The 13,644-nt window shown below is 41.6% G+C and overlaps 1 protein-coding gene across 1 annotated transcript; it reads left to right on the forward strand.

The window, feature by feature from the left end:
* Positions 1-1,370: 1,370 nt before the first annotated feature.
* cep76 (centrosomal protein 76) lies at positions 1,371-12,308 on the forward strand. The gene is made up of 13 exons (XM_030749952.1): positions 1,371-1,605; positions 2,515-2,670; positions 2,910-2,994; positions 3,082-3,306; positions 3,420-3,605; positions 5,160-5,257; positions 5,474-5,602; positions 5,872-6,060; positions 8,937-9,103; positions 10,083-10,242; positions 10,791-10,964; positions 11,375-11,592; positions 11,898-12,308. Exons 1-13 carry the CDS (start codon positions 1,543-1,545, stop codon positions 12,034-12,036), a joined length of 1,989 nt encoding a protein of 662 aa, XP_030605812.1. The 5' UTR covers positions 1,371-1,542; the 3' UTR covers positions 12,037-12,308.
* The last annotated feature ends 1,336 nt before the right edge of the window (positions 12,309-13,644 follow it).

Below are 13,644 nucleotides of genomic sequence, written 5' to 3' on the forward strand. Positions count from 1 at the left end.
ATCTTTCCTCTGTCCAGCACCAAACACCTTCTTGGCAGTTTTGTCAGCACCACAGCTGTACTTTCCCAGTTGTCTGGCAGCAAATCCCTATCACCCAGAGCCTGTTTCAACTCTTTCCTGAACTCTGTGTGACATTCTTTCTTCCTCAGTTTCCACCATTTAATCCTTGCCTCTGCCTTCATGCACCCCCCCCCCCCCCCCCCCCCCCCCCCGACACTCTACCACTGCATCCAGCTTACTCCTCTTTCTCTTCTGACATTGAACCTGTGGGGCATACGCACTGACAATATTTACCATCATTCTTTGGAGCTACACGCTTAATGAAAATCTCTGTCTTCTTTCTTTTTGGGGGGCATAGAGAGAATAGCAATGCTTTTAACAATCAGTCAGTAATACTACTTACATATTATACAGCTTACAGTTTTGTCATTCCTTTAGAAGAATCCTCCAATATCCCCTCAGGTGTTATTTCACTCTTTAAAGGTTTTATGTTGAATAGTTTGGAAGAAATGTAGATGATAACCTATTTTTCATTGCAAAACGAAACCAAAAAAAGTCGTTTTCAGCAGTATATCCTCATCTGTACACCATCATAACTGTGGTCCAGTTTTGTTGGAGAAGGTTGTTTGATTATGGTATCTATTTAATATTTGAATTTTTTTTTTTTTCTGCTGAGAAAATAGAAATTTTAAATACTTCACAAGCTTTATCCAAAAAGAGAAACTGAAGACACTGATGAATATTGTAATACTGGTATATTTATTTCAGTTTTGCTTGCAAACAAAACAGCTGTGTGGAGCAAATGTTTCCATTTTTGTCAGTCGTATTTACCATAAGCTTGTATTTCTCTGTGTTGGTTTTTGACAGGAATGTTCCATTTTATGTGACAAACTGGATTGTTTTATATTAGAGTTTTATATTAGAAATACTAATATTTTAGTTTCTTCTACATTTCTTCTCTCTGAATGAGAAAAAACGTACTTTAAACTTATGAATCGTTTAAGGTTACATTTACATCATGATCCTTATTTCAATAAGCATAATTTAATTCGTTTATGTCTCGTGTTAGTATAAAACTAGCTGTCTTGGATTTTACACAAATTCACTATGATTTAAACTACAATTCAAGGGTCCTTTACGGGCCGTCGCAATGCGTGACGCGATTAGGGTCCCAATACGATCCCTGAATAAAATGGTGAATACTTGGTCAACAAAAATGAAATTAAATTAGATTAAAGGTACTACTTATATTTCGATTTATATAGCGATTCATGTAAATGGTATAATTTTAGTGTAAAATTGTAGAGCTCCTGATTTTGCCTGGAGGACGGTGTCAGGCATCAGCGGAGAAATCTTCCCGCTTGCTTTTCCGCCACTGTTCAAACGGGCAGTAGTGGCTGTCAAAACGGGAGATTTAGTTTTGTGAAAAATGGCGAATGCATGCAAAGTTCCAGTAAAATCCGTTATTTAATGTTCCTACCAGTATCCGTTTGTAAGCCTGGCTAGCCAGTTTGGCCTAAAAATAAAAACCTGACGGCAATAATGTCGCTACCTCCAGAGAAAGCTTCCGAGCTGAAGCAGATCATTCACAACCATCTGCTAAAGGTGAGAAAACTACATGGATTTTATGTCCATTCATGTTGTAAACAATGTACAGTTGAATGCCGAAGTCCTTAAGCAACATTATTACACGGGTTCGCATATATTGTTTATAGTAGTAAATGCCGTTGTGCCAAAAAGTGATCATCTGCCATAAAGTGATTTTCGATGTTTCTGTGTGCTTTTATGTGTAATGTCTTTGCTTATATTGGTGAATAGAGTGTAGTCAATAGGATTTATGAAGGGCTTAAATATAAAATGAAGAAATGACCTGTTTTTCTATTATGTTTATGACTCTGCATTATTGCACGTACATTATAATAAATCCAGTCCTCTTTGGTTACTTAAAATATCTTTATAGAGTGTAATGTTATATTTGTTTTGATTTCTGCTGCTCTCTTGGCCAGATTTCTCTTTAAAATCTAACCGATCACAGTTTTTACCCTGATAAATGAAGAATATATAAAAGTCGCTGCTAAAAACTGATTGCAGCGTCTACCTTGTGACAGAAAAGTTGTTTCTTACTCAAAATTACTTGATATCATTCACGAGAGAAATGTTTGACATATTTTTCACAGATTATAGGGCAGCAAGTCATTTACACAGTTTAAATATGGGTAATCATTTTCTGGCAATCACTTTTTGGCAGACAATCACTTTTTGGCACAACACCTTTACTTGCGATCACATTTGAATGAGTGTTTAGCATTATAAAGTAGTGTTTTTTGGATGGATGTACTTATAGCTCCACTGGTATGCAACATTTCCTGATGGGTTTGGCTTCATATTCAGACTTCCCAAAATCAGAGTTTAAACTGGAAAGCAGGTTTTTAGAGGATGTTTAGGATGCACAACATTTACGCAGGTGAAGGAAATGGGAATGTGACTTTCTTCGATTATTCCTGTGCTTTTCAGATGGATATCCACGGGAAGATCCGAGAGGTGCTGGCTGAGACTGTGAGAGACGATCAGAGCTCAGCACGTCGGTCTCTGTCTGAGGCAGATTTCCTGCGTGCTCTGCAGCGCAGGGGCATCATAGATGATATGATGAAAGAGCTTCACTTTACACAGGTTGGCCAACTTTTGGGATGCAATTTCAGAGCTATATACATAATTAGCTTTAATACAGAAGTATTTTTAATGCAGTCAATTCAAAACTCAAATATTTTTAATTTATTGGTCCACTTGATAACAACTTTATATTACTTTCACAGTTTGCCTCCACTATGGATTAAAATATCTTTAATCCAGGGTATCGGTTCTGTACCCATCTTTTCTGACTGTTCTGTCTTGTCGTTCTGGCATGGTAGGAAGCAGGCACAGAGGCAGAAACAGGACCTCCTACAAAACCTGCTACTCACTTTGTTGATAAAGATATCACTCACCTGAAAAAAAGTAAGAAACATCATTTGCATACCAAGCTATGATGCGTGGCCTGTTTTCTCTCTCTAAAGTTATTCCTCTAATACTTTTCCCTCTCAGCCAATATCGACCCATCAAGGCGATGTCTGTATCTCCAGGTGCTTGGAGGCAAAGCCTTTTTGGAGCACCTCCAGGAGCCGGAGCCCTTACCTGGCCAGGTGTGTTCTACGTTTACGCTCTACGTGCACTTCCGCAACCAGAGGTTTCGGTCAAAACCAGTGCCCTGTGCCTGTGAACCTGACCTCAAGGAGGGCTTCCTGCTAGAGATCCACAGGGACGGCACAGGTGTGTGTTAACCACCACTGTTTGTTTGTGTCAGTCACAAATAACTGTTGTTGTCCTCTAGATTAATAAACTGTCGGTGGTCAGAATATAATTTTACAATTTTGGTATTCCAGGAGAAAGCAGTAAGATGGCGGATGCGACCACCATGCTATCTATGTGTGACCCAGTGCACTTTGTGCTGATAAAGACAAACACCTCCAGTGAGACAATGCTGGTCTCGTCCTACTTCCTGGACTGGAGGACGGTCCTCAGCTCGCCCAGTGGCAAGACCTGCTTTGCTGTAGAGCTGATGGGAGTTGGTGAGCAACAGTAATCCTGCAGTGAGAGTTTCTAATGAATTTTTTTTTTTTTTTTAATTTTGATTAAAGAACACAAGTAGGCCTCTGCAGCCAAGAATAATCAATGTTACTCATAGTTTTTTTGTTTTTTTTTAAACTATATATTACAGCTATATAGTTAAAAGAAAAACAAAAAAAAACAAAAAAACATGTAACTATATATTACATTATATTACCAACAAAAATCCCTACAGTAAGGGTGGGACATAATATCAATATGGGAACATATTCTGTTGTTGTTCTTGTGATATGTTACCCTTACAGTCGGAGCCAAATATCAGTATTAGCAGGAGCCCTAAATGGATCGCTCTGCCAGTGTGGCTTCTCAGAGTGGCAGACGGTGCAAATCAGAGAGCTGTTTTAATAAAATGACACATTTTAAAACTGCATAATGAAGGTGGTACACCCACTGAAACACTGTTTACATGGGACTTAGACATTGCTCAGCGTGGTAGTTAGCACCTTTGCCTCACAGCAAGAAAGCCATGGGTTTGAATCCACCATCTGCCTGGGGCCTTTTTGTGTGGAGTTTGCATGTTCTTCCTGTCTCTGCGTGGGTTTTCTCCGGGTACTCCCAGTTTCCTCCCACAGTCTATATACATTCAGTTAGTGGGGTTAAGTTAACTAGTGATTGGCTGTAGGTGTGAATGTGAGTGTTAATGATTATCTGTCTCTCTGTGTTAGCCCTGCAACAGGCTGGCGACCTGTCCAGGTTGTACCCTGACTCTCGTCCTATGACAGCTGGGATAGGCTCCAGCACTCCTCCGCAACCCTGAATAGGATAAGCGGAAGAAGATGGATGGATAGAAATTGCCCGCCTATGTCTGCATTTCGCAAGGCACAATCTAATGTTCCTATTGATAGGCTGCCACTTAGTACCTTTTCTAATACAGCAGCGTTTGCTCCCGAATGCTACATGTTTTCCATTTAATCATGCTTCAAGATTTGGCTCTTTTGATGGATTTGATCTTATTCGCTCTATGAATGGGTGTCTGTGCTCTGCAGCAACATAAGCCCTCTTGACTTTGCACCCCAAATGCCATCCAAGCTTTCCTGTCAAATAGCCAGTGTAGTTCCCATACCTTGCATGCTGAATGAGACAGAAGAAAGGCTCAGAGAACATAAAAAACCTTTGCAGAATGAACAAAACCACAGAGAAGCCAATTCACCTGGGAGAAATATTATTACAGGTCACTTGTGTTGGAACAAATTTGGTTGGTAATTTGTAATAGAACTTTTACTTTACAAATTATGCTCCTGGCAAATGCTGATCTTAATGTATTATAGTTGATTGTCTTGCAGTGTGTTGAATATTGCAGCACCACTGTATCATGATTCCCTTATAACCATTGTCAGTATATCAGGATTGTATTTTAAGTAAGTCAGCATTTCCAGTGAATTTCTGACTAACTCATATTCCCTCAAAAGCTTTTAAACTGTAGCATTTGATTTCATTGTGCTTATTTTAGTTAATTGTTGCTGAGAAAACATTACAAATGCAGTGTTTGTCACCAGGAAGTGAATCCAGAGTCCCAGCTGGTGTTTTGACTGTCAGCCTGGAGCTCTACCCTCCTCTCCCAGAGACTCTGAGCGCTGACATCATCAGCACACAGGTCAGCACTCTGGGGTCTCCTCATCTATCTATCTATTCCTCTGCTTCATTATTCATGAATCAATCTCCGTGAAATAACAGTGACTCATTACAACAGAATTCCATTAATGCTGTGAAGAATCACTCCTCCTCAGAGTGGAGATAAAGGCGACGCTGTAAAAGAAACATCAGAGCCTTCATACCGAGGGAGTGATGTCACTGTGTGCTTCTCATTCAGCAATCACTGGAGAGGCAGAGAACAGCAGAGAAGGAGAGGCTCTTCTTGGTTTATGCCAAACAGTGGTGGAGGGAATTCCTGGAGATCCGAGCATCACACCAGACCAAACTGGTCAAGATTTTTGCACAGGTTTGTCTAGTACAGAAAAAAAAAAACCCACTTTTTTTTTTTTTTTTTTTTTAAGGCGGCATCTGAGCTCATTCTCTAACACCTGTAGAGGGATTGAGTTCCTTTGAACAACTTGTTTTTATTTGCTGCCGTTGATACACCCATTCATGTCATTTGTGGTTTGGAAAGAAGCCTGTCACACTCCTAACCAGTTAAATAAATAAATAAATATTTCATATTGGGCTCTTGCAGTTTCCTTACCTCTTGGTGTGTGTCTGCTTGCTGCGCAGGATGAGAATGGCATCAACAGGCCAGTGTGTTCCTACGTGCGTGTCCTCCGGGCGGGCCGCCTCCTGGAGAGCCCTCGGCAGGCGGCCCGCTTTGTCAGCCTTCTAGCCCATGAGAGGGCTCCGGTGGTGGGAGGAGGAGGCAAGCAGGAGCAGTGGTGCACATTAATGGCTTTCCTGTGTCGAGGGAAGGTAAGGAGAAGTTTCCGGCCGCTTGGTAGCCACAAAGTAGGAATGATTCATTTTCCAAAGATGATGCACTTACTGTGCTGTTAGCCTCTTATTGTCAAAGATCAGAACGATGGCAGATAATACCATTTCTTACCAAAGTTCCAGTAAAGCGATCTATAATTTTTTTTTTTTCTTGTAAATTAAGTTTGTAATTTATCTGCCACTGACAGGGACTCTCAGAGAGTACAGAAGCCAAACCATTCACACTTTATATAAATCCCGGGATGGGATGCGACAAGTCAAGTGAGATGTCGCCTAAAGTGTCGACTGTACTACTATGTTTTGGGATTCTAGCATAATGTTTGTTACAAGTTATATTTAAGCAAGTGCAAGGCAGACATCCACGCTCTACAGTTGATATTTTCTTTGCTCTGTCAGACTTTGGACACACTTTTCAAACATATCTAAAAATAGCGCTGTAATGCAAATAACTGCAGCTATTATTCAAGAGCCTGCTGATGCAAACACCTGCTGTGTTTCTACTGATAAAAATGACAGTTGACTGCTTCAACAGCATAATTTTCACATTGTTTCGTGAAAATTACATACTGATGTGTTAAAAGAGAATACCAGAAGAAAAAAATCGGCAGCAAAATGGGAAACCTCTTTTTCATTGTAGTGACGAGGATCGTGGGTTTAACATCTTTAGGAGGGCATAGAGTTTCATCCAATTCAGACCTGCTGTCATATTGTCCATGGTAATGTGGGATTTATGGTCCTACATTGGTCTATTGAATTGAGTCCTTCAAAAAACCAAAAGCATATCCCCGCTGTGATGATGGTATGCATAGGCAGAGTGCTGATTGGCTGAACAGGACAGGGAGCTCACTGCACTCACTTTTTCCACAAAGTTGGGAGCATGAAATTGTCCAAAATGTCTTGGTATGCTGAAGCATTAAGAGTTCCTTTCACTGGAACTAAGGGGCCGAGCCCAACTCCTGAAAAACAACCCCACACCATAGAGTTGGCCATGTTTGAGGTCAAATATCACACAGCTAATATTCATTTTAGGACAATTTTAGTCCAAGAATAATGTATGTAAGAATATGGAGCTGGAAATGAGGACTTTCAAGTGAACTGAACAACTACTGATTGACACACACACAAAAAAAACAATAGCCTTATATTACCTCAGTTTGTTTCCTCAGGTTAAACTGTATGGTTTCAGTTGTCACAGGTTTATGCTGTGTTGCTCCCTAAAAAGTCAAGTTTTATTCTACAGTCAGAAAGCTTGATTCAGCTGCATTTGCACTAACCCCATTTCTGAGTAAGACTAACTGTGTGGTTTCTGAGAAAGAAGGATTTATGCACAGTTGACTGACTGCTGCACGCTCGTCTCTCAGCTAGATAGCGGGGAATTTCCCAGACCACCATAGGATAAATGTTCCCCGCTTCTCCTCTGTGTGAGCGGCTGGCAAGGCAGACACAACACAACTCTCACAAAGTGGCCCTTGTCAGCTGTGATTTATGACTTTCATTCGAGGGAAAATTAATTTAGCCTCATCAGTCCTGCTCAGCCTGTTCTGATGCTGCTGTCCATATTAGCACTTCTGGGGAACATCTATCATTCTGACTTGCCTATAACCCGAGCCAGCACGCAGCAGCAACAGCGGCCGGCTCCACCCAGGCCGCTTTACCAGGAAACTTGTACGAATGAAACTAGAGTTGCTTACTGTCATGGACAATTTGATGACTACAGAGCTTATTTCCTCTCCAGGAGACTTCTTGTGTTAGTTGGGCACTTCTGAGAAAGGCTAATGGTGCAGCAAGAACAAGATATTGTATTTTGTTTAAAGAGACTCGTACTGACATGAAGAATTAGGGCTGGTGTGAAAACAAAATTCAGTCTGCTTAAATATCAGGATAGAATATGCGCCATGGGCAGCCACAGTGTGAGTTTAGCTCACACCTACATTTCTTCTGCAAATGTTGGAGGAGATTCCAGCAGAGTGTAAATATTGGTTGGGAATGAGGAAGCCAAGCAATCACACAGCACTGGAGCCCAGGCTGAATTTGAATGCACAACATGGACTTTTATTTTTTAAAGTTAGTGGAGCAATTCCAGTTTCTCCTTTTCCCCACTGTACAGAGGTTGGCTGCTGGAGGCGCTTGTGAGAGAATCTTGAGTGAGCAGGAGTTCATGGGGCCTGGATGAGACTAAACAAAATAATTTACAACTTCTTCTAGATTAAAAAAAAAACACACAAACAAATCTGTTCCACCTCTTTTGTTTTTCTTCCTTCCCAAAAATCTCAAGCTTTCTTAGTGCGTGCTGATTCGTCAGTCAAGGATGCGTTCACCTGAAACAGTAACTGCAAGAGTCGCTGAGTGTGTAGCTAAATCAGAGCATAAGAATAAGGGCAGCACGGTGGCGTGGTGGTTAGCACTGTTGCCTCACAGAGACCTGGGTTTGAATCCACCTTGGCCCGGGCCTTTCTGTGTTCCCCCCTGGTGTTTGCTTGGGTTTTCTCTGGGTACTCTGGTTTCCTCCCACAGTCCAAGGACACGGTTAATTGGTGATTCTAAATAAATTGGGAATGTGAGTGTGAATGGTTGTCTGTCTCTCTGTGTCAGCCCTGCGACAGGCTGGCGACCTGTACAGTGTGTATCATGCCTCTCGCCCTGTGACAGCTGGGATAGGCCCCTGCACTCTTTGTTTAGAGAAGTCACGTCAGGAATCTGCCTTAGACATATGACCTTAACTGAACCAAAGGGGGGAAAAAAGAACATTTCTATTAAAGGACAATAAAGAGTTGACCAACACGATGATGTCGTCATATTTATTTGACATTTTAAACTCTCCTGCAGACCCCAGTGTAACACTCTGTCCTCCACAGGGGGACTGTGAGGACCACGCCACCCTGCTGTGCAGCCTCCTGCTGGGTTTTGGCCTGGAAGCATACGTGTGTGTGGGCACCAAAGCCAAAGGAGTTCCACATGCCTGGGTCCTGACCTGTGGTACTGATGGGAGCATCACTTTCTGGGAAAGCCTGACAGCGCACAGGTCTGATTTTTTTTTTTTTTATCTTATATAGTTAACTAATAAGCAATGTAACACATCCCCTTTCACGAGACCCTTGAGGATCAATCAAGAATTTAAGCAGCTTCTCTCAGAAGTGGTACAATATAATGAAAGTACCAGGAAATGAAATTTGTTAATATCTTGGGACTGTGTTATAAAAAAGAAAAAGTCGTCTTCTCTTCTCTTAGAATCCCCTTTAACTAAAACCAGACGCAGTCTAAGAAACAGTTTGAGCTACAGTGAGCTTTTTGTGTTTGCCTCAGTTACTTCATTAGGCAGTCTTTGTGTGTCCCGTCAGCAGGATATCTTGGAATCCCATGAGTGAATTTTCTATGAAAGTTGGTGACCAGGCTTTGGGCCAAGGAACAATTGATTACATTTACTGTTTCTTAAGCACTTCCTCACCATGAAGCACTGGCCTAATGGAGCATGTTTTTCATTAGTTTGAATAGTTAGGCTCAATATGATGTGAATTAAAGGAGATATACAGTACCGGTCAAACACACACTCACCCTTTCATATGATGGCTTGACTGCTACTGTAAATTGTTGCATGTCACATCTGTAATGATTTTAAGAATCATGTATGTCTTACATTCAGTCTGGCCAAAAATAAGAAGTTCAGGTAAATTAGTTGGACCTCCTCCTCTTTTTAATTTCTGGCTCTTCCATGGTGATTAAACTACCTGTGTGCACATGGTACCCGACGAGAGGAAGAGCTGCTGTGCTGTGCTGTTGTTGACTTAGATCAGAGTACTGTGTGTGTGTGTGTGTGTGTGTGTGTGTGTGTGTGTGTGTGTGTGTGTGTGTGTGTGTGTGTGTGTGTGTGTGTGTGTGTGTGTGTGTGTGTGCGCGCCTGCGCAGCAGGATGATTAAATTTTACCACAAAGGATTCTACACCTGTATCTGGCATGTTTGTCCAGGGATTGATGAGGCTTTTCGTCTGATGTGTGTGTGATCAGATACCTGCACCGTCCTATAGATCCAGATGCTCCACCTCTGGCCCCCCAACCTAAACCTACCTACCCATACCGCACTGTAGGCTGTGTCTTCAACCACCCGACCTTCCTTGCCAACTGCCAGCCCTCTGATGCTGTGGAGCTCTGTGTCTTTGACTTCCAGGTAGTATCACATCAGTTTTGCTCATAAATAAAGTATAGCTGGGGGATAGCCATATTAAATAATTTTTTTATGCTCCATTGTTGTATTTGTTAATAATATAGGTACTGTAGTGATTAAAGAGTGCCAGTGAAATATCATTACGTTGTTCACATTTGTTTTGCTGGCAGGTATCGTCTTAACATTTCACATTTGGGCTTTGGCAAAATGAGCTTCAATATGAAAATCTTGCTGCATATCAGATTTTCCAGTGTTGAAGACCTAATCAAATAGGTAATGGTGATTTTTAGCCAGACAGAGGGCAAAGGTAGCCTGGAGCAGGGTGCTGTGGGCACAGAGCTTGCTGGAAGATTGCCATCTTCAATCAACAGACGGGGAGCCAGTACGCAGGAAAGGAAATTGAATCTGTAACAGTTTCATTCATCAGCATCTCCCATTCTGTCACATTGGCCTAAAGCAAAGCACACAGCCTCCTAGTGGACAATGTAGTGGGTCTGTGTGAATGGGATTATCAGCTAAATGCCTCTTCCCCCCTACCTGATTTTTCTCAGAATCAGTCACGGTGGAAAGCAATGAGTGAAGAGGCTCTGAAGTCTGTTTGTGCCCCAGGATCCACCACCTCTCTGCCCCCTCTGCCTCCACTCTGCGCCCCGTCTCTGGATCCAGCTGCAGCCAGCAACCAGCTGGAGCTTGAGATGCGCTACCTGGTATCTGAGCATAGGAAGGTAAAGCAGTGATAGAGTTTGGAGATGGTGGTAAACTCACCCATACTCTGGAAAGAAGCCTGCTTAGAGCATAGTGACAAGTGACATCTGTGCTTTCCAGATGAGAACGCGGAAAATTCTTAAAAAACATCAGATAAAATTTTGTGAATAAATCATGAAACATCACCTATAGTTAAACTGAGGAGGTAAAAACGTAGCATATATATATATATATATATATATATATATATATATATATATATATATATATATATATATATATATATATATATATATATATATAAGTGACTAATATATTTAGGTGTGTAATTTTAATGAACATATCTTATGCATATTGCTGTTTAGCTGACTGTTGAGTCTTAACATGTAGTTATTACTGAGGAACGGTTCTGCGGGGTGCTCTTCTCCAGGACCTGGACCTGGCGACAGTGTGGGACGACCACCTGTCCTACCTGCTGTCCTCGGCCCTGTCGGCCTACGAGCTGGAGCGCTGCACTGGGGTCTCCTGTGGCAACGAGGAGTTCCAGGACGCCGTGAGGAGGGCCGTGCCAGACGGACACACTTTCAAAGGCTTCCCTATACACTTCCTCCACCGCAACGCTCGTCGAGCCTTCGCCACCTGCCTCAGGTAAGATACAGTTTTAAGCATAGGAGGATCTGGTTTTTCTCATGGTATACATGCCAAATTAAATAGACTGCAAGTCATGTGGATCAAAACAACAAATACATGTTGAAATATTAAAACTAGGGAGCAAAACTGTGAAAATTTAAATGATTTCTGAAAGGTTGCGTGTGCTTATGGTGGCGGTTGAAGCCCCAGCTCATGGCAGTCCTCTCCCTTTGGCACAAATGACCAAGAATATTAGACGGCGTTTTTCTTCCCCCGAATGTATTTTGCCATTATTTTTGCATTCCTTCTGATTTTTCATGCAGGTCTCCCTTCTGTGAGGAGATAGTGTGTTGTCGTGGCGACCACGTGAGGCTGGCTGTACGTGTTCGGGTGTTTGTTTATCCCGAGAACGCGTGCGCAGTGTGGCTCATGTTTGCTTGTAAATACCGCTCCGTACTCTGACCCACGGACAGATGGTGTCCAGAAACTACCAGCCTGTGTTACTGTCTGACCCCACACTGCACACCCTTCATGCGGACCCCACAGCGACACACTGTTCTTTTTGGCTTGGACACTTTTGCGAGAATACCTGGACTCACAATAAGACTTAATTATTAAGCTGTACTATTACACAGACATGTTTGTGACTCTGCTTTGATGGTCAGGTCTTTATTTCTTGTTGAATAGAAGCACTTGTACAGACATATGCATTATTTATTTTTGCAAATAAACAGACCTTTTTATCCTACTGTGTATTTTTTTTTTTAGATGTCTTATTAAAAACATTTTCAGGCAGATTACAGCTGCATGAAAGATTTCATTGCTAAAGAAATTAAATAATCCAGTATTTTGCAGTATTTTGTGGTCACTTCCTCACATTTTACTGTTTGTTTGTTTTTTTAGCAAAAATGAACTTCAGAACTGGAATGAAAGGCAGACTATCAGACATGCTGCAATCCCCTACAATTAACTTCAGTCTTACTGAGTAAATCCTACATCTGTGAAAATGATAATGACTCGCAGCTCTTCACATACAGGCATCAAATATATGAGTTCATATTCTGGTTACTGTTAACATAAAATGCTGTAGTAACACTGTAATAGCAAAAAAAAAAAAAAAAAGTGCTGTACTGCACTTGCAATAGATGTGCCAAGCACTAGATGGCGTGTTAAGACAAATATTGGTAAACTGGATGCTGCTGCAGCTCTGTTCACTACAGCAGACCTGCACACATGATGCTTCGTAGGTTTTTGTTTTTTTTGAAAACAAAAACACGACGGGTCATTTCACTGGTCTATTTTTATTTCTCATCGATCGCAGTAGATTTAACCGATGGAGCTAAAAGACACAAAAGTATGTAAGTATATAGAAAAATGTAAAGTTATTAGAAAAACTTTAACTTTAGGGGGAACTAAAGCATGAGATTTGATCACATTTATGTCCAAAATCCTACAAATATTTGTCACTTTGTGCGAAAAGCAAGCGCCACAGTAACATCATTACTTCAGCTTTGCGAGCCGCTGAAAAGCCACAGGCGAATACTGTCCTCTAATTTGAGACCGCCTGATTATGAAATTGCAGAGAGGATGAAGTAACAGCTGCCTGGTTGAATGAATTATTGTGCGGTTAGCAGAAGTCAACTCGGAAAAGTTTTGCCATAATTGAAGTGCTTTATTAATTGATGCACAGAGGGTAGGTTTGTTGTTATGGAGTGCTTTGCTTTGCTCATTTGTTTTTCGGGTGTTTTGTTGTTGTTGTTCCCCTCCCTCCCTGCTGTGTTCCACTACTGTGCAGGGCTGTTTTGGAGTTGAATCATGGAGGGGAATCGTTGACACGTCAGCCCAAACTTTGACAAGAAGCCTGCGAGGATGGCCAATTAATTCAATTTTTTTCCGGGAGCTCATTTGCAATTCTGCATTTGCCCTAGAGTTGTTGAACACGAGGATCAGGAGGGAGGCTGAAAGAGCAAAATAGAAAGCTAATGAATAATTCCTCCCTTTTTCTGAATGTCACACACACACACACCAACACCTCCACCCCGCTCAGTACTGTATACCACAGGAAGACTA

This window comes from Archocentrus centrarchus, chromosome 16, assembly GCF_007364275.1.
Source record: "Archocentrus centrarchus isolate MPI-CPG fArcCen1 chromosome 16, fArcCen1, whole genome shotgun sequence".
NCBI classification, from domain to species: domain Eukaryota; kingdom Metazoa; phylum Chordata; class Actinopteri; order Cichliformes; family Cichlidae; genus Archocentrus; species Archocentrus centrarchus.

Bases quoted from the DNA above. Each gene is read 5' to 3' on its own strand.
- cep76 (XM_030749952.1), top strand. From the start codon at position 1,543: ATGTCGCTACCTCCAGAGAAAGCTTCCGAGCTGAAGCAGATCATTCAC. The intron at 2,995-3,081 runs GTAAGAAACATC...TTTCCCTCTCAG, and splicing joins TATCACTCACCTGAAAAAAA to CCAATATCGACCCATCAAGG. The intron at 3,606-5,159 runs GTGAGCAACAGT...GTTTGTCACCAG, and splicing joins TGTAGAGCTGATGGGAGTTG to GAAGTGAATCCAGAGTCCCA.